The sequence below is a fragment of the Saccopteryx leptura genome, chromosome 10 (genome assembly GCF_036850995.1).
Source record: "Saccopteryx leptura isolate mSacLep1 chromosome 10, mSacLep1_pri_phased_curated, whole genome shotgun sequence".
NCBI lineage: Eukaryota > Metazoa > Chordata > Mammalia > Chiroptera > Emballonuridae > Saccopteryx > Saccopteryx leptura.
Window position 1 is genome coordinate 35,014,421 of NC_089512.1, and position 23,631 is coordinate 35,038,051.

At 42.4% G+C, this 23,631-nt stretch overlaps 1 protein-coding gene across 5 annotated transcripts in view; it reads left to right on the top strand.

The window, feature by feature from the left end:
* The window catches only part of NEK11 (NIMA related kinase 11), a 290,594-nt gene that overhangs the window by 26,111 nt on the left and 240,852 nt on the right, over positions 1 to 23,631 (top strand). For all 5 annotated transcript variants that reach the window (XM_066351279.1, XM_066351278.1, XM_066351280.1 and 2 more), the window contains exon 3: positions 17,369 to 17,534. In XM_066351279.1, the coding sequence (XP_066207376.1) occupies positions 17,369 to 17,534 (166 nt within the window). The remainder of the gene's footprint in view (positions 1 to 17,368; positions 17,535 to 23,631) is intronic.

The window sequence follows — 23,631 nt, forward strand, 5'->3', positions numbered from 1 at the left end:
CAGTCTGCAGCAGCATAGATCACATGTTTACCTCTGAATGCATCACAGCTCTTCAGATGTTTAAAGAATCTTTGGTTCAGTTAAGGCAGTGGTTTTCAAACTTCAGTGTGAGTTATAGACTCCCCAGGACACTGTTTATGTGTAGATATCCAGGCCTGAGCGTGGAGAGTTTGATCTAGTAGGTCTCAGCATCAATCATCAGTTTTTCGTTGGGTAATCCTGCTACAAGTGGTTTATGATTTTCATTTATTGAGACTCCATTGTGTGCCTGGTTCTGGATCAGGGGATGGAGATGTAAAAGACAAATAGGGATATACATGTGTGCAAATAGGATATACAGATGGCCAATAAGCACATGAAAAATACGATGTTGATAATCAAAACTTCAGTGAGAGATCCCTTCATACTCATAAGGATGGCTGGAATAAATAAGATAGATAATAAGTGTCAATGAGGATGTGGAGAAATTGAAACACACACACCTTGCTGGTGGGAATGTAAAGTGGTGCATTCCCATTTTACATTCCTCAGAATGTGCCTGTTCTCAAAATGTTAGGCATTGAGTTACCAAGTGACCCAGCAGTTCTACTTCTGGGTATATACCCAAAACAAAAGAAAATAGATGGCCACACAAATACTTGTACACAAATGTTAGCAGCAACATTATTCATTATAGCCAAAAACTAGAAACAACATAAATGTCTATCAACTGGCAAATGGATAAACAAAATGTGCTATATCCATACAATGGAAAATTATTCAGTCATAAAAAGGACTGAAATACTGATGCAACATGGGTGAACCTTGAAAATATTATGCTAAGTGAAAGAAACTAGTCATAACAAACCAAATATTGTATGATTCCATTTATTGGAAATATCCAGAATAAGCAAGTCCATAGAGACAGAAATCGTCGCTAATGATTGCCAGGAACTGTGGGACATGGGAATGGAGAGCGACTGCTGATGGGTAAGAGGTTTCTTTGGGGATTGTGTTTGCTTTCTAGGACTTCCATAACAAAGTACCACTTCTATTGTCTTAAACAACAGAAGTATATTTTCTAACAGTTCTGGAAGCTTGGAGTCCAATATCAAGGTGTTGGCAGGGTTAGTTTCCTCTGAGACTTCTCTCCTTGGCTCGTAGATGGCCACCTGCTGGCTGTGTCCTCATGTAGGTCTTTCCTCTACATCAGTGGTTCTCAACCTTCCTAATGCCGTGACCCCACAATACAGTTCCTCATGTTGCAGTGACCCCAAACCAAAAAATAATTTTGGTGGCTACTTCATAACTGTAATTTTGCTACAGTTATGATTCGGGATGTAAATACCTGGTATGCATTATGTATTTTCCGATGGCTTTAGGCGACCCCGCTGGGGTCGCGACCGACTGGTTGAGAACCGCTGCTCTACATAATCCTGTATGTGTCCCCGGTGTCTTTTCTTGAAAGGACAGCATTCATATTGGATGAATTCATTGGCCCTATCCTAATGGCCTCATTTTAGCTTATTCACCTCGTTAAAGACTTTGTCTCCAAATAACTAGAGTTATTGAGAGTTGGGACTTCATCATATGAATTGGGGGTGAGAGGGGACAAAAATTCAGTCCCTAATAAAGATGATGAAAATGTTTCCAAATTAGATAGTGGTAATGGTTTCAAACCTCTGGGAGTATACCTCTGAATTGTACAAGTTAAAAGAGTGAATTTTATGGTATGTGAATTATATTTCAATAAAGCTGTTATGAAGAAAATAAAAACCGAATTGGATGTGGCTCTGGCCTTCAAAGGGCCGACAGAGTGGTCAGGCCAATGAGGATGTAAATAGGCACGTTCAGCTCCTTGCAGGACATGTTAGATGGAGGTGCACTTAGCTGATATTTATAGAATGGAGAAGACATTGTAGAAGAGAGCATAGGAGCCAAGGCTTAGGGGATGAATGTGAATCTAGCAGAGGGGTGGAGAGAGGATGTCCCAGGCAAGGGAAATAGTGTGAATGAGACATAGAAGCATGATGTATATACTGCATCACATATATACAAGTGTGGAGGCATCTACTGCATGACGTACTTATCATGTCCCTCAGTCTAATCTTCTCTTGCTTAATACTATCAATGTTTTAACCACTGGATAGAGGTTACATTAATAATGCCTTGGCGCTGGGGATGGCTCCTTGGCCTCTGCCCCAGGTGCTAGAGTGGCTCTGGTCACAACAGAGTGATGCCCCGGAGGGGCAGAGCATCGCCCCCTAGTGGGCAGAGCGTTGCCCCCTGATGGGCATGCCTGGTGGATCCTGGTCGGGCGCATGCGGGAGTCTGTCTGACTGTCTCTCCCCGTTTCCAGATTCAGAAAAATACAAAAAATAAATAAATAAATAAATAAATAATGCCTTGGAAACCACCTCATCCTTAAAGTCAGACTCATCTGCATTCATATCTCTCCATGTACTTTGGACAGTTACCTAATCTATCAGTTTTAGTTTTCTCATCTGTAAAATGGGGAAAATAGTAACTACTATATATGGTTATAAATAGTAAGGGATTGTCACATTTTCATAAATTATTGCACATTTTCATAAATTATTGCTCATAGTATCTTAGTTCTGTCCCTTTTGTTTCTCTATCCCTTGGGTAATCTGATTTTAAGACTCCTAAAAATCTTAATCATTACTCCTTGGGTTACCTTGGTGGCGTTATTTCCCTTGAAATGTTTTCAGGCCTGAACACAGGGGCCTGTTGGAAGCAAATATTTTCACACTAAAACCTTGCAGAAATTTCTAAATCAGCTTGGAGTCGCAGGAGCTCCTTTGGCAGTCACATCATGTTGGGGTCTCATATTGAATTTGGGGGACTACTAGTCTCGTTCCCACACACTACCTTCAGTTTTGAGGTTTTTCTTTTCCTAGCTATGGAACTGGGAACTCTGTATAACTGTACAACTCTCTAGAACCTTCTCTATACATGTAGAACTCTGCAACTATACAGAACTCTATTGTTCTATAGAACTGTAGAATTCCAGGTTTATCCATGCAAAATTTAACCTGAATGGTTTCCAGCTCACATTTCAGCCTTTTAATCACTTTGAAAAGTTGACTCTGACTATGTCTATCGATTATGCTGCCTGGCTTTGCCTCTTCTACCAACTTGGTAAATATGTCTTTTTGGATCTTCAAGTCATTAATAAAATGTTGGCGAAGATATTTTTAGGGATGGATTCCAGTGGCAATACAAGAGGGAGCACCTGCAAAGTGGCCCGAGGTCCAAGACCATAGCATGTTTGGTCAACTTGTTCAATCAGCCGTGAACCAACCTACATGAAGATCGCACCTCTCCTATCTTTAAAGTCTAACAATTCTTTATCCTGTCATTTGTATGAACATGGCAACACTATGATTGTTTTCAAATAAATCTCAGATTCTCTAGAAACAGCTCTGGTGGAAAGCCGTGCTCAGGACTTTTCTGTGTCCTTGGCTCAGGGTCAGGACCTGAGGAGGTGTTCTCCCAGGCGGCTGGACAACTCCCACAGCCGGCTCTGTGAGATGCAGCAAGCAGGAAGGTGCCGCAGCTCTTCATAGAGCCAGGCTCCCATGACCCTCCTTCGTGACAGGAAAATGAAGCCAGCGTAATGAGACAGGTGAGCCACGTGTCCCTGTCTCTCCTTCCTCTTACACAGAGGACAGTAACTCTTTTTGTGTGTTACAGATCAATGACTAAATCTATAAGCTGTTATTCAGGGAAGCTAGATCCTTCCTAGTAGTATATTCTAATTTGAGCTCTCTTGGGTTTTTTGTTTATTTGTTTTTATATAAGCACCACTCAGCAAAAATATAAGACCCAGAATTAGTTGCTTAAACTGTCTAATGGAAGTATGCTAATACTGAACTTTATTTTCCTTCCTTTCCACCTCCAATTAAATACAGTGACAACCTGCTTTATGGTATAGTTCAATTAAAGAGAGTTTTAGTGCAAGTCTAAATATCACAATTACCATGGTGATGAAATGGATACTGTAGTCTAGAAGTACAAACTTTTTGTATTTTTCTGTCTTATTGTTAACCGGAGGCCAACTAGCACCTACCTGCTCCCAGTAAGATGAGGGGACTTCCTTCCACTGAAACCCGAGGCTCTTGCTTCATGTTCTCTTTGGAGTACCAACCTGCTTCTTCCCTTGATCGTAATTTAATTTAACTTTCTTTTTTTTTTTTTTTCTGAAGCTGGAAACGGGGAGGCAGTCAGACAGACTCCCGCATGCCCCCGACCGGGGCCCGACCGGGATCCGCCCAGCACGCCCACCAGGGGCGACGCTCTGCCCCTCCGGGGCGTCCCTCTGCTGTGACCAGAGCCACTCTAGTGCCTGGGGCAGAGAGAGGCCAAGGAGCCATCCCCAGCGCCCGGGCCATCCTTGCTCCAATGAAGCCTCGCTGCGGGAGGGGAAGAGAGAGAGAGACAGAGAGGAAGGAGGGGCGGGGTGGAGAAGCAAATGGGCGCTTCTCCTATGTGCCCTGGCCGGGGTCCCCCACACGCCAGGCCGACGCTCTACCGCTGAGCCAACCGGCCAGGGCCAGTTTTTGTTGCTTTTTAAAAGTCATTTTGTCTTGCCTTTGGTGGCGCAGTGGATGAAGAGTAGACCTGGAAAGCTGAGGTCGCTGGTTCAAAACCCTGGGCTTATCTGGTCAAGGCACATATGGTTGATGCTTCCTGCTCCTCCCTCCTGTGTCTCCTTTCTCTCTCTCTCTCTTTCTCTCTCTCTCTCTCTTTCTCTCTCTCTCTCTTTCTCTCTCTCTCTCCTCTCTCAAATGAATAAATAAAATCTTAATAAAAAAGAATGATTTCACATTTATTAAAAAAAAGTCAATTTGTCTCTGTATCTTGATTTCATGGTAGGCTTTGTATCACATCTGGCTTTCTCATGGAAAGCAGTCATTGTGGTGTTTGTTTCTGTAATGTTCAAAGCAAAACCCTAACAAGAATTATGTATTAAAATATTGCATTTTGAATATTAACCTAACATTAATTGTAAATTTGGAGTATATAACAATTGTAACAAAAAGCTAATCTGATTATGGTACATTATTCTTTCATATCCTTATTGACATTGTCATGCTCCTTAATTTCCTTGTTGTTGTAAATAGGACCTTTGTTTGCTGTAAGCTCAGTACCTTTCAACGTGTGTCAAAATGAACAAATGATTTGTTGCATTTTCTTATGTTATCAATTTTTATTTTTGTTTTTATGGTATATTACTACTCATTTAACAATTTTAAATCAAATGAGTTTTGCACAGTTGAGCTTTTTAAATATATGATTATTTTTTTTATATAACTTCCATTGAGAGAGAGAAGGAGAAAGGGGAGAGAGAGAGAAAGGGAGAGAAGTATCAACCCGTTCCACTTAGTAGTTCCATTTAGGTGTGCACTCATTGACTGCTTCTTGCTTGTGCCCTGAGGAGCACTGGGACAATGCTTTATCCACCCAGCCCCCTGGCCTGGGGCTTGAACCTTGTAAAAACTGGCCCTTACACATAGAATCATAATTGCAGAGTTATAGTACCTAAGATAAGCTCAAAACTGTACATTTCACCACCTCGCTAGGAAAGGTAAGTCCCGAGTACCTTGTCTCCCTCCTGTGTGTGGTCTTATCCCAGACCTCTAAATCTGGGACGCTTTCGCTGGCAATAGCTCTTGACTATTGGGAAGATTTTTCTTTACACTCAAATGATAATTAATGAAAAACATAGTTTCATTAGTGCTTCGTCAAGAGCAAGACCATCATGCTATGAAGGGTTTTATATTTTGTTTTGTTCTGTTTTTGTTTTCCCTTCTCTAATGCAAAGCAAGGGAAGAGTGGGGTAGGGACCGGGAGTTTTTGTTCTTTTAAAGATGGTTTGAAAAAATGAAAAAGTTTTAGGCTGTCTTGTTACTAGACTCTGAAAATCTCTATATTAACATAAAAGAGGGGAAAACTGTTAAGTTTGGAAGCAAGATGTGTTTTTTTGGAATTGTGGTCTGTTTCCACCTTCAGGAGGTAAGTGATGGCTCTGTCGTAACTTGCTGTTTGACCTTGGATAGGTTACTTAATTCTCAGGATTTTAATAGGTTGAAATGCTTTTATGAATCTGCTCTTTATGAGTCTTGTCTAGCTTTAAAATTCAAGAAATATCTACAATCCATTCCAAAGTTGGAAAGGAAGTTGAATAAAGGGACAGGATTAGAAAGACAGGGTAGCTTCGTGCGACTCTTGGGCCAGGCTACTGCGGTAGGAATCATCTTTGAGATATTGTTTAACAGCTGAGCAAAACCATTTCCCAGGTTGCGATGTCTCTGCCATTGCCTTTGTCTACGCCAATGTTACGATGGGCTCCTATGGGTATGTCAGCTTCTAGATAAGGTCTATTTCAGCAAGTATGCTAGGAAGCACATTTTTATAAACTTCCATTTTCTTATGGATGCCCAGCCCACTGAATCAGAGAACATATTTGCCTCTAGAACATTCGTAAGGTGTAGCAAAATATTAGTATCAGGATGTCTGTGGCCACCAGAATAGCTTCAACAATAAATAAAAAAAAAAGACTTCTCTCTCTATTAAGAAGTCTAGAGAGAGAGTAGATCCAGGGGTGACGAAGTCAGCAGCTGACATCATAAGGAACTTTGTTGTCTCTCTTTTCCATCTGTTAGCCTGTCCGCTTAGGTGACTTCATTTGTGAGCCCAGCTGGCTGCCAAAGTTCAGGAAGTCACATGCTGACGATAATACGAAGAGGCAGATTAAAGCAGACTTTCCTCCCATGCTTCTTTTTTTTTTTTTTTTTTATCAATGAGAAATATCTTCTTAGAAACTCCCAAGAGACTTCTCATATCTCACAGGCCAGAATTATATCCCACGTCTCATCTAATCTCTGGCAGGAGGCATGGGGTTACATGTGAGGCTTGGAGCAACTATGCTTCCTCCCAGGGGCTGGGGAGCGGGTCCTCCTCTCCGGAGCGTGTGATGGTGGAGGAGTGGGGAGATGCTAGACAGCCCTCGGTGTCTCTTAAATTACACCACAGTATTCAGTGATCTTGCTCATCTGTGTAAATAAGAAAAACAGAATTGCCTGACCACTTGTTCAGAGCTGTGTGGGAGGAAAGGGAGGAGGAGGAGCCATCAGTGCTTTTGAGGGGAAATGGGGGTTGACTCTGTTATGTCCTTGAAGGTAAAGAGGACTTCAGAGTCTGTAGAAAGATGCTCCAGAAAGCAGTCTCCAGTGAAACAATTCACTCACTGTTTCGGCTAGAAGGAGAGGGACAGGCAGTTTGTTCTCAATAAATTCTTTTTGTGACAGTCCTAACAGCTTTTAGATAGGCTTTGATTTAGAAATGGGGATGTTGGCTGGCCTGTGGTGGCGCAGTGGATAAAGCATCGACCTGGAACGCTGAGGTCGCCAGTTTGAAACCCTGGGCTTGCCTGGTCAAGGCACATATGGGAGTTGATGCTTACTGCTTCTCCCCCACTTCTCTCTCTCTCTCTCTCTCTCTCTCTCTCTCTTTCTCTTTCTCTCTCAGCTCTCTAAAATGAATAAATAAATAAAATTAAAAAAAAAAAAAAAAAAAGAAATGGAGGAGGAAATAGCCACCTTGTAGCAAGTGCGCAAATATACAGGCTCTCCTAACATGGCCAGAGCAAATGCTGGCTTCTTCAGATCCACAAATAATTAACACCTGATCGTGGGTCTCTTGGTTTTGCTATAGACTTTTCAGCCAAGCCCTGGAAGAAGGGCTTTGCACACAGAGTCATCAGACGTTTTACCACTTCTCCGTATGATCTCCAAGGCGCCATCCGGAAAGGGGCTGGTTGAGGTCCATCCTGCAGGCAGGCAGTTCTTTTCTTGCATCGACACCAGAGAGTCTCTGCAGAGAACCCGCAGTGAGACCCAGCGCTGATTCCAACCCTGAGCCATGTGCTCAAGCCATTTCTGTTTTTAAAAAGTTTATACAGATGGAAAAGTCATTGAATTCACATGATTATTAGATATTCTTTATTCAGGCAATATTTGTCTTCCAACCTCCTACTCTTGAAATTTTCTTTTACTCTTTCCTGTTACTTAGAAGAAGAAAAAAAAGGCAACTTGCATAATTTGTTATGGTACCAGCATTGAAACACTGCATGGAGTTTGACACCACAAATGAAAATATAATCCAGACAGGAGCCAAGAAGAGCATATTTGCCAAGCAAAAATGTCTGAAATGCTTCACTCTTATTTGTTCTTTTTAAAATATCTATATTACTAGTTAGTATTAATTATTTATCCTTTGCTTATTATCTGCATAGAATACTCCTATATGCTGCTCATGTGTTTGTAAACTAAATCAGTCTTGAAAAGCTTAGGAAATGGAATTTATCCATAGGTAATATGATTTGCAGTTTCATTATTCAGTATTCAAGACATCTTATTTTGTCTAGTCATCTTCAGGAGTATCAATAAAATAGGCCAGAATTTAAAATGGAGGAAATGTTTTTAAACTTTTATCCCTGTGGAAGATGGTCTTGGTGCCCCACCTGCGACCTCTGGGCTATTAATATTTCCTAGTGTGGACCCAGCCTCCAACTGCCGGCACCTGCAATTTCTCCTGAGGCTTCTCTCTGGCCATTCGGGCCCCCTAAACTCCAGCAGGTTGGAAGAGTGGGGGCATTCATACTTTTGGGAGCAGCCTGAACCAGAAGGAGCTGGTCCTCTCCCCCCAGGCAGGGGAACTCAGAGGTGTGTTCTGCACTGGGTCCCAGGGTTCCTGCGCAGAATTAGGCCACAGTTGCCCACAGTGGGAACCAGCTTGCAAAAAGGCCCTTGAATGGCTTCCCTCCCTCCCTATCACTTCATGCCTGTCCACTGCCCAAATTGACTGTTGCACGCAAATCCTTTTTTCAGGGTTTATTTCCCAGGGTCTCCAGACTGAGAGATTCTCCTAGAACAGAGCATGGCTTAATGGTAGAGCTCCTCTTTTATTTATTTATTTATTTATTTTTTTTTTCTGAAGTTAGAAGCAGGGAGACAGAGAGACAGACTCCCGCATGCGCCCGACCGGGATCCACCAGGCACGCCCCACCAGGGGGCGATGCTCTGCCCATCTGAGGCATTGCTCTGTTGCAACCAGAGCCATTCTAGCGCCTGAGGCAGAGGCCATAGAGCCATCCTCAGCACTCGGGCCAACTTTGCTCCAATGGAGCATTGGCTACAGTAGGGGAAGAAAGAGAGAGAGAGAGAAGAAGGAGAGGGGGAGGGGTGGAGAAGCAGATGGGTGCTTCTCCTGTGTGCCCTGGCCAGAAATCAAACCCACAACTTCCACACACGGGGCCAATGCTCTACCACTGGGCCAGCTGGCCAGGGCCTCCTTTTTTATTTTTTACAATCTTGTTATATAAAGCTGAAATGCTTTTTTAAATGGGGAAATATAAATGGGTAGGGAAGAAGGGAAGGAGTTCTAGTTTTACAGATAATTTTTGAAGTGTCCCTTCCTGTAACATTTTTATTCCACATTTCCACATGTAAGGGTGTGTGTGTTTGTGTTACTGTAAAGAATGTTATATAGACTGTGGCTGGGCCGTTCAGTGGGTAGAGCATCATCCTGGTGCACCTAGGTTGCGAGTTTGATCCCCGGTCAGGGCACATATGAGAAGAAAGCAATGAGTGCACAAAATTAAATGGAACAAATAAGTGGAACAATGAGTTGGTGCTTCTGTCTCTTTCCCTTTCTCCCTTCTCCTCTTTCTCCCTTTTTCTCTCTCCCTTTCCAATTAATGAAAAAAATTTTTTTAAAGAATGCTATATAGCCATAGAAATTCTTAGTTTTCTTTGAAGTAGTTTTTTTTTTTAAAAAGTTACATGCTCATTAACTTTCACAGCCTATTCAAATAATGTGAATACAGATATTCATCTACAGGGTATTGATTATACAGGGTAAATAGAAAAGAATAATAAATTAATTGCTTTTGCTACTTAGATTCTGCCTGGGGAAAAGGCCATTCAGAATACTACAAAGTAGTTTCCCTGTACAAAAGTGAATGTCCTGGGGCTCTATAGATCTGGCCTTTTCTTCCCTCCTTGAATAAGGCTAGGGAACCCCATGCCCTACCCCTAGTTCTATTGCAGCATTCATCATAAAAATTGTTGAACTATTTTTATTCTTGTTGGTCTCCCCAGTAAGACTGACTTCTCTTGGAGGGCAGGAGTTTGATCTCTTTCACCTTTGTGTCCCCAGCACATAGCGTTGTGTTTCGCATCAGAAGGCAAAGTGACTGAAGTGTGGAATTTTCTGTGTTAAGCTATTTAGTAATGGCTGCCTGGGGCCTTGTGTAGAGTCTGAAGTTGGGTTGGGCAGGAGTTTGCTGCTCAGTTGCTGATGTTTGCCACAGGCACCTGCACTGTACCATGGTGTCATTTGAGCCCCTACTGTGTTCCAAAACTCTATGACAGGGGTCCCCAAACTACGGCTCGCTATTTATCCTGCCCCCACTGCACTTCCGGAAGGGGCACCTCTTTCATTGGTGGTCAGTGAGAGGAGCACATTGACTATCTCATTAGCCAAAGCAGGCCCATAGTTCCCACTGAAATACTGGTCAGTTTCTTGATTTAAATTTACTTGTTCTTTATTTTAAATATTGTATTTGTTCCCGTTTTGTGTTTTTACTTTAAAATAAGATATGTGCATTATGCATAGGGATTTGTTCATAGTTTTTTTTTATAGTCCGGCCCTCCAACGGTCTGAGGGACAGTGAACTGTCCGCCTGTGTAAAAAGGTTGGGGACTCCTGCTCTACAACATACTTGTCATCAGGGGTGGAGAGGGAAAGGCCAGATGAATCGTAATTCTAGCCCCAAATGATCTGAGGTCAGGGGTTTAATTGTTAAAAACAAAAGCAGTTAATAGATTATGGCATATGATGATGATCCCATAAAACATTTTTGTTCTTTTTCTCTGACCACAGTCATTAAAAATGTTTTTGAATTGCTAAAAGAAGCAAAAACAACTGAAGTAAAATACAATCGCATCTGGTATATGCTTCACTAACATCTACAATTTCTATTTCAGCTCCTTAGGTACTTTTAGTTCCTAGTCTTTCCATTCCCTCTTTTTAAAAAATTAAATTTATTGGGGTGACATTGGTTATTATGATTATATAAGTTTCAACAGTATAATTTTATATCATCTGTGTATTGCACTGTGTGCTCATAACCGAAAGTTTAGTCTCCTAACATCACCATTCATTTAACCCCCTTACCTTCTTCACCCTCCCCCCACCCTTTCCCCTTTGATAACTGAGTTTTATTTGTTTGTTCATTTGTTGCTTTATGTTTTATATCTCACATATGAATGAAATCCTATAATTCTTTTCCTTTTCTGTCTGACTTATTTCGCTTAGTGTGATATTCTCAAGATCCATCCACCGTTGCAAATGACAGTATATCCTCTTTTCTCATGGCTGAGTAGTATTCCATTGTATACGTGTACCACATCTTCTTTATCCAGTCCTCTACTGAAGAACCTTTGGGTTGTTTTCATGTCTTGACTACCATGAATAATGCTGCAGTGAACATAGGGTACATATATCTTAAATAAATGTTTTCAAATTTTTTGAATAGATACTCAAAAGAGGGATTGTTGGGTTATATGGTAGCTCTATTTTAATTTTTTTTTTTTTTTTTTTAGGAAACTCCATACTGTTTTCCACAGTGGCTACGAGTTTACTTTCCTACTAGCAGTGTATAGGGTTCCTTTTTCTCCACATCTTCTCCAACACTTATTAATTTTGTTTTGTTGATAATTGGCTTTTCCATTTTTTTAAATCAATGTGCCACTTTTTGGAATAAATATTATTCTCCGACATTACATTTTTTCATGCCCTTTACATTTTAAAGTTATATGTTGTAGGAAAGGGGATGAAATAACTTTCAAAAGGATGTTTTCCACTCTCCTGATATTTCTGCCTGTAAATGAGAAATACCGTGACCTTAAATCCCTTAGAAGACCTGAGTTTTTAAGACTGAAATAAATAAATAGAAATGAACTCAATGAGTCAGACCTTTGGAGATTCAATTTTCATTGCCCCCAAGTGTATACAGTGATTCATCTCAGCACCCGGATGTGCTTATGTCATGCAGAACTGCATTAGTGAGGGCTCCCAGGTGCAGATAAGAGCAGCACCCTCTGCACAGTTTAAGCAGAAAGCCATTGGTTCCAGTGCAGAGATAACCACAGTGGGAGGGCAGGTGGAGCAGGCTGACAGCTCAGTGTCCAGAAACATCAGCCAGAACCACGCCACTGAAGTGACCTGCTACCATTGTCCCAGGGTCATGCTATTTCTTATGACACCTGTATTGGCAAAAGGGAGGCCCTGCGTCCACCCTGTTTCTTCACACAGCTCACACCCAAGGCAAAGCCTTGGATGGGTGCAGCTGACTGGTGGAACCCATGTCAGATACTGGTACCCCAACTCCCCAACTCAAGGGAGGCGGTGATGTAGGGTTTGTTTGTTGTCTTTTTTATCTACCTGGGGAAGACGGGACCCACAGTCCAGGGATTTCCCACAATTGTAGGGAGGTCGTCTTAAGATGCTGGGCAGCCACAAATGACAGGAGCCAGCTATAACAATGTCTCATGAAAATAGCAGCAGGCAAATTGTGTAAGCTATTGGGCCTCAACTGTTAAAAAGTGGAGCAAAAAGATGGAAACACACAGGAATGTTAATGCTGATTATCTCTATGGTGGATTGTGGGTGATGTTTTCCTTGTTTTGTTTTCAAAATATTCTATAATGAAACTATATTTTCTTATAAATTAGAAAAAATGAGAACTTACCACTTTAGAAAGAAGTCACTAAAATAATAGGTGGATGAAAACTCTATCTTAAAAGTCCCAAGCAGATTTAATTCTCTCTGTTGAATAGGTGAATGCCGAATTAAAAAAGAAAATCAAAGGAGCAAAAAATTACTCTCTTTATGCTGAGTTTAAAATCTACTTTCTGTGGCACTGCCCTCAGTGGGTACAGTAGCTGCTGATCACACTAGAGTCATAGCATCTTAAACCAGGAGGGCCCTGGTCAGCATTTACCCTAACTTCATGTCATTCAACTTGATTTGAAGTTTTTAAAAATACAAACATACATATATACACACATTTTTGCATATACAAATATTATGTTAAATATGTCTTCCTCCCAAAACACAAAAGCAGAGACCACAAGTCCCCAGTGCCCACTACACCACAGACACATAGTAGGTACTTTCTATACACTTGCAATACTGGATGGTAATATCATAAAGGAAGGGACCATAGCTGGCTGTTTCTAGACTAACTGGGAGGTCTTCCAGTCCCACCAGCTGACTGGCTCTCCCTGAGATGGTTGTGGCTGCAAGGGACATCTTTCTGACACTTTCTGCAATCCTAACTGGAGATTCTAGAGCTCTTTTAGGCCCATCAGCTTATTTTCCCCTTGAAGAACTTTTTTCTTTTTCTTTTTTTTTTTCACTCCCGCCTCCTCCTGAACACTAGAAAACACAAGGGTCCTGCTGTTTTCTATGGCCTCCTCTGGAAAGAACATAGGTCTTATGCTCCTCGGCTCCCCTACCCATCCTGAGGTTCTATTCCTGTCTTGCCCTCTGGACCCAGCCTAGGGCTCATGAACTCTTTCCAAGGGCTCAGCAGTACCTAACTTTCTTGTTTCTCTTCATCTGGTCCAGAGTGTCCCTTTCCCACCTGGGGGCAGGGAGGATGCTCACTCTCTGGTCCGGTGTTTCTCCATGTCTTTTCTCTTTGGACTTCATCTCTCCATTGGAAAATCAAAAGCCAGGGATTGGACTCACATTCTCTGTAGTGTGGGATGCCATCTTTTTCCATATGCTGCTGCTTCAATGGGGAAAATGGGAATGGATACAAGGAAATTCAAGGAAAAACAACCTTTGGTTAACATCTCAAAAGTGTCATCTGTTATATTTGTACGAAAGGTAGACCAATTCTGAGGCAATAAAACAACTGTAGTTATCCCAAATTTTCAAAGTCATTCTTCAAAGTTTGTCAGTTTACTACAGAGTCTGGAGAGAAGAAAGCATGACAGTAAGGAGAGAGAACAGAAACTTTGCAGAATTGTCTGCTAAGGTGCCCATTTTTGCTACTGTCAAAAAGTTTCTCCCGAACAGTTGAGTCTGATCAAATACGTATCTGTCATGTTATTTAGGAGTGAGTGACAGGCTGAGAGCCCCTGAGCAGGTGACAAGCTGCCCTTGACTTGGTAAGTTTCCATGCTCTCCTTGGCTGCTGTGGGTCTCACATGAAGTTATACGCAATGGGAGCTCTGTGTCAGTTCAGTGGCATGATTTTAGGTCAGGAAGGGAGGTTGAATGTCTCCATGTCAGCTAGAGACGATTGTATTAGATACCACCTGCCCTAATAGTCCTACCTTCATCCACTAAGCTGTGGGCAAATTAGAGTTGATGCTTTATCATTGGGCTTCCAGGCAAGGCTTGGGTAACTGTGTCTAAGTCTTCTGCCCTGTTTCACAGTGGTTGGTGTTTGCAAGGAAAAATAAGCATCCTGAAGTATTTATAGTATTTGTTCCTTCACAGCAAGAGAATATTACAAGTTTGTGTAAGACTTTGTATTGTCATGCTTAATTGCTATGACTTTTACAACTGCGTGGTATCTGGGGCCCAGTAAATTGCTGGAAAAGCACTTTGAAGATGTCACTGAGCTTGGCCTGCTGCTTTGTAATCTTCAGAAGTTAGGCAAAAACATAGCTCCTTATAGTATACTAACTGTAATGACGTTACTGAGATACCATCTTTAATAACGAGCTCAGTTTTAACAGAATTCTTATTTTATGGTTGTACTCTTTAAAAAATATTTATTTAGAAATTAAATTTAATGGAGTGACATTGTCTCTCCTTATTGATCTGACATCAATAAGAGTACATAGGTTTCAGGTAACATTTCTATAGCATTTGAACTGTTGATTGCATTATGTGCCCATCACCCCAAATCAAGTCATTATTCATCACCGTATAACTGTCCCTCTTTGCTCCCCTCCTCCTCACCACCCTCGAATTCCTGATGGAATAGTTTTTCCATAAAATATGTTACCAAGCAAGCATTTCCCTAGAATCTACTTCATTATCAAGTAGGGGCCTAAGAGAGAGTTCTATAACAAACCAATGCGAAAGCAGCATTTGGGATAAGGAACCAAATACTCCAACTTTCTAAATTGCAGCTGTAGTTATAGACTCTTGTAAACGCCAGAGCAGAGCCTGTGAAGTCACCCTAGCTGGTGTGGTTGGACCACTCACTGTGGAAACAGTGTGTGCTATGGTTGCCTGTTGAGAATGGAATGAACTCCGAATGGGAAGAACGTTAATATGAAGAACATTGGAAAAGAATACTCAATACTCAATTTTTACATTTTTTAAACCACTGTTTTAGAATTGCCTTGTCAATTACTTATTTAACCACAATTTTCTTTTTGCCACTTGTCAGGTTTCTTTGGTAAGCATTTGACTTAGCTTTCCTAACAAAGATAGCTTCCCCACTCATCCTTCATCAGGTTGTCATATTTTAGTCACAAATTTACAATAACGAGCACAACTGGCATTAACAAGTTTGAGGATAAACACAATGACTTGGGTAAGCGCACGTCTCAACTGAAGAACAGAAATGGGGGTGCCAGAGTGCACCTACCAGCCCCAGCATTCCCTGTGGCAAAGGCACCCTGCAGCGTCTGTTAGGAAGGAGTAGAGGTCTCTGGTTAATCTATGAATTGGTTAAAGGGCCTTTAATTAAGAGAGTTTCTACATAATTACATTTTCCTTAATATGTGTAAGTGGTAACTCTTAAAGAACTTTTTTTTTATTTTGGAAAATGATTTCTAGTATGGGTCCTGCACAACTTGCCTTAATAAACAGCCTACTTATAATCAGTGGACTCTGTCTACACACGGAACTGATGCTCTGAAGTACTTCTCCCCAGCAATCTAGTTTACACTCTGCCACTATAATTGGTTTGTTCATCAGACTACTTTTTTCTTAGATGCGAAGAGATAATGTTTTGATCTACTCCTTATTAAGTTATCACAATTTTTAAAATAATAATTTGGAGACTTAATGAGTTTTGCTCAAGATCCTAACTACCTCTCTGAACATGTCTACAGATATTTTTCTCTTCTCCTAAATACTGGTAACAATAAAGTAGGCTTTGCCAAGGATAGTTTAAAAAATAAAATAGATATTGTCTTATTAATAGATGTGGACAATTTTAGAGCTTAGAGATAGAGAGAAGCGTATGTGTCTATATGTATTTGTGTGAGTTATACACCCACACAGAGGCAGAGAGAGACATAGGCAGAGAGACAAAGAGATAGGCAAAGCAAGAATTAAAGACAGAGAGACAGGTATTATATTTATATTACATGATACTACACTGTATAATATTACATTATTTTTACATATGCACATATGTATATATAGAGACAGACAGAAAGATATAGAGATACCAAGAGAGGGATAGAGAGAGACATTGAAAAGCAGACAGAAACGCAGGAAAACAGATGAGAGAGAAAATATAGAGAGAGACAGAAACAGAGATACTATGCAAGACACAAAGAGAATTGGAGACATCTAGAGAGACAGAGGAAGCACCACGTCAGTGATGTTGCTCAAGAGTATCTCCATCTCCACCCTGTTTGACCAGAACTGTAGAGTCACAGATGTGCAGGTCAGAGGCCTTGGGGAAGCCATGTCACTGGCTAGGGCAGAGAGGCAGGCCGGCTCCACCTGGAGACACAGTGTCATAACAGACAATACCAGACCTATGAGTAGGTCACAGCCTGGACATAAATTAGATGGCCCTGCACCACTTGTTAAGATCTAATAAATGGCCCTGGCCGGTTGGCTCAGCGGTAGAGCGTCGGCCTAGCGTGCGGAGGACCCGGGTTCGATTCCCGGCCAGGGCACACAGGAGAAGCGCCCATTTGCTTCTCCACCCCTCCGCCGCGCCTTCCTCTCTGTCTCTCTCTTCCCCTCCCGCAGCCAAGGCTCCATTGGAGCAAAGATGGCCCGGGCGCTGGGGATGGCTCCTTGGCCTCTGCCCCAGGCGCTAGAGTGGCTCTGGTCGCAACATGGCGACGCCCAGGATGGGCAGAGCATCGCCCCCTGGTGGGCAGAGCGTCGCCCCATGGTGGGCGTGCCAGGTGGATCCCGGTCGGGCGCATGCGGGAGTCTGTCTGACTGTCTCTCCCTGTTTCCAGCTTCAGAAAAATGCAAAAAAAAAAAAAAAAAAAAAAAAAAAAAGATCTAATAAATGTGTCTTTTTAGTTCTAAATATATTTTTTAAAAATTTTTATTTTTATTTTTTTGGCTGCAGAAAGGTATTGAAGGAAATCTCTGTTGGAGAACTCAATCCAAATGAGACTGTGCAGGCCAATTTCGAGGCCCAGCTTCTTTCCAAGCTGGACCACCCATCCATTGTCAAGTTCTATGCAAGCTTCGTGGAGAAAGATAATTTCTGCATTATCACGGAGTACTGTGAGGTGAGACTTGCCTTCTCTTTTTGAAATCTCAAAAGAAATCCGTTTCACAGAAAAAGTTGTCTGTAAAGAGATGTCTCAGAGTTCAATAACCAAACCACAAACTGAACCATAAAGACCCGGGATCTCATATCTTGCAGCTAAGAATGATCATCTATAGTCAGTTAACAAATTTGTTTCTGATGAAGGGTTTCACTCATTTTGAAAATTCACAATGAATGTGTTTTATTAAGGAAGTGCTGCAGAAGAATGCTTCAACATCTTTGGGGGGGGGGCAGGGAATTCCCAAAGCTCTTACAATGGCCCAGGGCTTAGATGCACATTTAAATGCCATACTAGAGGTCTGGAAAGAACAGACGCACATCTCCTAAACTCTGGGCTTTATCTCTATGGCTTATTTACCCCAGTGGAAATTGGAAGTGGAAATAAGGCTCCATTTATCCATGGAAATTCTTCATATTGATTGATTTGTGTGGCTTCTGGGATTTGAAGTTTCCCCTGCCACTCCCTGTTTTCTCCAAGTGGTAGTAGGCTGTGTATTTTACTGATCCCCTAAAGGTGTCAGAAGGGGGAAGATGACAGGGTGCAGCTATAATGTGGATCTGGGCATTTATTCTTGGTAGGCTAGGTTGAGTGGAATTGCAAGAATTGGCTCAGATCCAAGATGGTAGCAGAGTAGGTGAAAGCTACACTCACCTCCTCCCAGGGCCAAACTGGAATTACAACTAAAATATAGAGCAATCAACCTGAATAAATAACCAGCTGAAGACTAACTGAGGAGAAGCCTCATAACCAAGAATGTACAGAAGCCACATTGATACTGGCAGGAAGGGTGGAAACTCGGAAAGGGCTGACCTCAGTCCCAAAGTGGTGGCAAAGATTCCAGAGGGCTATATCAACTGCCAGGGTTCCCCATGAGGAGCATGGTCTCAACCCCAAGCTAGGCTTCCCAGCCCAGAGCACCACAGCCAGGAAGAGGTGCCCACATAACATCTGACTGTGAAACTAGGTGGAATTCTGTCCACCTGAGAGAGACAGGAACCTTCCAGAGACACAGCTACCCTTTTAAAGGGCCAGTGCACAAAATCTCTTTCACAACCAGTCATCCCAGGCTCCACTGGAGGTAGAGTGTAGTGGACAGGAGTCTTGTGCAGAGAGACTGGGTTTGTGGCTCTGGGGAGAGAGCTGAATGGATAGCTGCCAGGACCCCTGTGCAGAGTCACTCTCCCACACCATAGACTCTATCTTTCTTGGGTGGAACACTCCCCTCTATAGAGCATTAGCCTTGGGGAAAGCAATAACCCCACACCCTGGTCTTATCACCCCCACCCTGCAGAGTTGGCTTCTTGCTGAGGAGTCAGCTGCCTGGGCCAAGATGTAGAGGTCTGGGCCAGAGTGTAGAAGAGGTCTGGGTCAGGATGTAGAGGTCTGGGCCAGGATGTAGAGGTCTGGGCCAGAGTGTAGAGGTCTGGGCCAGAGTGTAGAGGTCTGGGTCAGGATGTAGAGGTCTGGGTCAGGATGTAGAGGTCTGGGTCAGGATGTAGAGGTCTGGGCCAGGATGTAGAGGTCTGGGCCAGAGTGTAGAGGTCTGGGTCAGGATGTAGAGGTCTGGGTCAGGATGTAGAGGTCTGGGCCAGAGTGTAGAGGTCTGGGTCAGGATGTAGAGGTCTGGGTCAGGATGTAGAGGTCTGGGCCAGAGTGTAGAGGTCTGGGTCAGGATGTAGAGGTCTGGGCCAGAGTGTAGAGATCTGGGCCAGGATGTAGAGGTCTGGGTCAGGATGTAGAGGTCTGGGCCAGAGTGTAGAGGTCTGGCCCAGAGTGTAGAGGTCTGGGCCAGAGTGTAGAGGTCTGGGTCAGGATGTAGAGGTCTGGGTCAGGATGTAGAGGTCTGGGCCAGAGTGTAGAGGTCTGGGCCAGGATGTAGAGGTCTGGGTCAGGATGTAGAGGTCTGGGCCAGAGTGTAGAGGTCTGGGTCAGGATGTAGAGGTCTGGGTCAGGATGTAGAGGTCTGGGCCAGAGTGTAGAGGTCTGGGCCAGAGTGTAGAGGTCTGGGAAAACTCAGGGGGGGTCAGTGACTGAGTTGTGTGGCTCTGGAGTGGGGGCCACTCCCCCCACATTCCCATGAACCTGACTAGTGCCTCTCCCTCATAGGAGAGCCACTAGCCCCACCCACCCTTCAGACTCCTGGGGCCTCACCCTGCTGAGATCAGATTCCTGGAAGAATCTGGGACAAACTGAGTGGTGTAGCTTTGGGGGGGGGGCATTTTTTCCTCACATGCCCAGCTGATGCAGGACCCTTCCTTCACACAGCCAATCTTGGTCTGTTCGGGCCAGATTAACTCTGCCAGCCTCACACTGGGATATTCCAAGTGTCACAAACCAAGACATTGGGATGTTTACTTCTCCTTTGTCTAGTGGATTATTAAGAAAATCAATAAAGTGATGAGGTGTGCAAAGTGGTGATAGTGAGTAGCTGTTCTGGCAATTATGTCACTAATCCATGCAAAACCAGTGTGACTCAATCATTTTTCTTCCTTTAGCCCCGTTGAATGAATAGACTATCTTATGTGGGGAACAACTGGTTTCTACTGCTTATGACTATTACTGCTGCCTCTACCATTGCTTTTGGCACACTAAATTTTCCCGGCCTTAAAATTTTTTCACTGTAGTAAGTACTGTCCAAAGGAACTTTCTGTGCCGATGGAAATGTTCTATATTTGTGTTGTTTTCCGCAGTAGTCACTAGTCACACATGACTCTTTAGCACTTGCAGAAGCTTGAGTGTGATTGAGAAGCTCCATGTTAAATTTTATTTAATTTTAATTAATTTAAATTTAAATAATCATGTGTAGCTAGTGGCTACTACTGGTTGGAAAGATCTAGATGATGTTATAACTTTCCCTTCATTAGTTTTTTAATTTAATTTTAATCTATCATGAAAGTTACAAGAATACCACAATAAACATTCACATACCTTTTGTTCCAGTTTCCCAATTGTTATTTTTCCCACATTTGCTTTATCATTTTTTTATTATTATTCATATTAGAAAGTAGAGAGAGAGAAAGAGAGAAAGGGGAGGAGCAGGAAACACCAACTCCCATATGTGCCTTGACCAAGCAGGCCCAGGGTTTCGAACCAGCGACCTCAGAGTTCCGGATCAATGCTTTATCCACTGCGCCACCACTTGTCAGGCTGCTTTACCATTCTATTTATTAATTTTGTCTATTTTTCATGAACCTTTGAGAGTAAGTTCAGATGTGATGTTCCTATGCCCTACCTATGCCCTAAATACTGCTATGAGTATTTTGTAAGACCAAAGACACTGTAGCATACTATAGTCATCAAAATCAGGAAATTGACATTAGTACAGTGCTAGTATGTAATGCAGTGGTTCTCAAAGTGTGATCCCAGACCAGCAGTGTCAGCATCACTTGGGGACTTGTTAGAAATACACGTTCTCAGCCTCCACTGCCACCATGCTGAATCAGACATTCTGGGGGTGACAATCTGTGTTTTGACAAGCCCTCCAGGTGAGTCTAAGGTACCCTGAAGTTTGGGAAGCACCCATCTACTCCACAATTCATGTTTAAATTTAGCCCATTTATCCCAAATATGTCTTTGGCAAAGACATTTCTATAAGATTTTTTTCTCGTGCAGAATCCAATCCAGGATCACTTGCGTTAATTTTTAAATGCTAGTGGTTTCCAGGGCTGAGTTGCTCTCCTGGGAGGGGCGTTGCCATAGTGACAGCCGCAGCAGGGCCTGGGAACAGCTGCGGGGCTTCCAAGGCGTCAGCGCTGAGTTGTCAGGCGGTCTGTTTCCGGGCTCCCGAGGAGTGACGTGTGCGCTTGCTCCGTTCTTATTGTTAACGGAGATTGTTCTCATTTTCACACCAGAATTTGCTCTTAACTCGCACAAGCCTGGCATCTCCATCTTTTTACTGAAATAAAATAATAATACTGAAAATGGCTGATGGCCACACTTGTACTTCATAGGAAAATGCTACTGCTCATAAAAATGAGGGGATGTTTTATCGCTTCATAGTCGTTTTGAAATACCCCCTCATTTTTGTGAGCAGTATATATCATCATTGAAATACTTGATCTTTTATCTTCAAGTTTCCTCTTCTGTAATTTAATTCAATAAATATATAAATGCATTCATGAGACTGCTTCATCCATCACCAAACTCTTTGGACACATCATATCAGATTATGAGTGTGAAAAGCAAATAAACTCACAACTTCTTATTAAGCTCTAACCAAATCTTTGACAGGGAATAGTTCCAGAACTACTGAAGTGGCAGAATATTTGCAATACTGGAGTCTTCTGTTCTCCCCTGTCCGGGGGAAATGCAGCTACTTGCCGTTTGTTCCCTGTCCCTCCTCCACAGCTTCAACCCCTTTATCTGAGCCTGGGCCATCCCTTCAGAATGTCCTTCCTAGCCCCACAGGGTCAGACCTACTCATCCCCCAGGCCCAGCTAAAATGCTGCCTCCTCTACAGACCCCCACGATCTCCTGGCACTTAGCACTTTACATGGTATATAAACCATCTCAGTTCTCAGCATATGGACTTGATCTTTTTTTCTGATTCACTTTTTAAAATTAATTTTAATGGGGTGACATTGATAAATCAGGGTACATATATTCAGAGAGAACATCTCCAGGTTAATTTGACATTTGATTATGCTGCATTCCCATCACCCAAAGTCAAATTGTCTTCCGTCACCTTCTAACTGGTTTTCTTTGTGCCCCTCCCCTCCCCGAACCCCCTCTCTCTCCTCCCCCCCCCTGTAACCACCACACTCTTGTCCATGTCTCTGAGTCTCATTTTTATGTCCCACCTATGTATGAAATCATATAGTTCTTAGTTTTTTCTGATTTACTTATTTCGCTCAATATAATGTTATCAAGGCCCATCCATGTTATTGTAAATGATCCGATGTCATCATTTCTTATGGCTGAGTAGTATTCCATAGTGTATATGTACCAAAGCTTTTAATCCATTCGTCCTCTGACGGACACTTGGGCTGTTTCCAGATCTTCGCTATTGTGAACAATGCTGCCACAAACATGGGGGTGCATTTCTTCTTTTCAAACAGTGCTATGGTGTTCTTGGGGTATATTCCTAAAAGTGGGGTAGCTGGGTCAAAAGGCAGTTCGATTTTTAATTTGTTGAGGAATCTCCATACTGTTTTCCACAGTGGCTGCACCAGTCTGCATTCCCACCAGCAGTGCAGGAGGGTTCCCTTTTCTCCATATTCTCGCCAGCACTTATTCTGTGTTGTTTTGTTGATGAGCGCTATTCTGACTGCTGTGAGGTGATATCTCATTGTGATTCATTTTTATGTCATGTCATGGACCCATGTCGTGAGCCACAGAGAAATTACCACTCAGGAAATTTCTTGGGTTTTATTCCTGACAAATTATTTGCCACTTGCTTCCAGCTGCCTCCCATCTCATTTCTGTCAAATGCTGATGGTAAAGATAAAATATTGGATCCTTCTACCTGTCATATATGTCGAAAGCATTTTGTCTTATCTTATTTTGCTGGTACACCTAACAATGTACTACCCTGGAGGCCGGTGAGACAGTGCCTGAAGGATTCCCGTTTGGGTTAGGATAAGGCATCCCCATAAACCTGGGTGTTAAATCAGTAGACAAAATAGAGACTACATGAGATCATGTATCTTCAGGAGAGAGAGAACATATGACTATTAGGGCAAAAAAGTAGGAAAGGTTGAACTTGTCTGTTTCCTGCTTGATTAATAACTTGTTAATATCTTAATTAACAAAAATTGTATCAATATAATGGTAGTGCTCAGCCTTGGCTGCACATAATGGTCACCGGGAGAGCTTTCAAAAATCTCCAGACCTGAGGCACCCTCTCCAGAAAGTCTGATTGAATTGATCTTGAGTAAGGTCCAGACATTAGGATTTTTTTATTTTTATTTATTTATTTATTTATTTATTTATTTATTTATTTATTTAGTGACAGAGAGAGACAGAGAGAGAGGGACAGATAGGGACAGACAGACAGGAAGGGAGAGAGATGAGAAGTATCAATTCTTTGTTGTGGCACCTTAGTTGTTCAGTGATT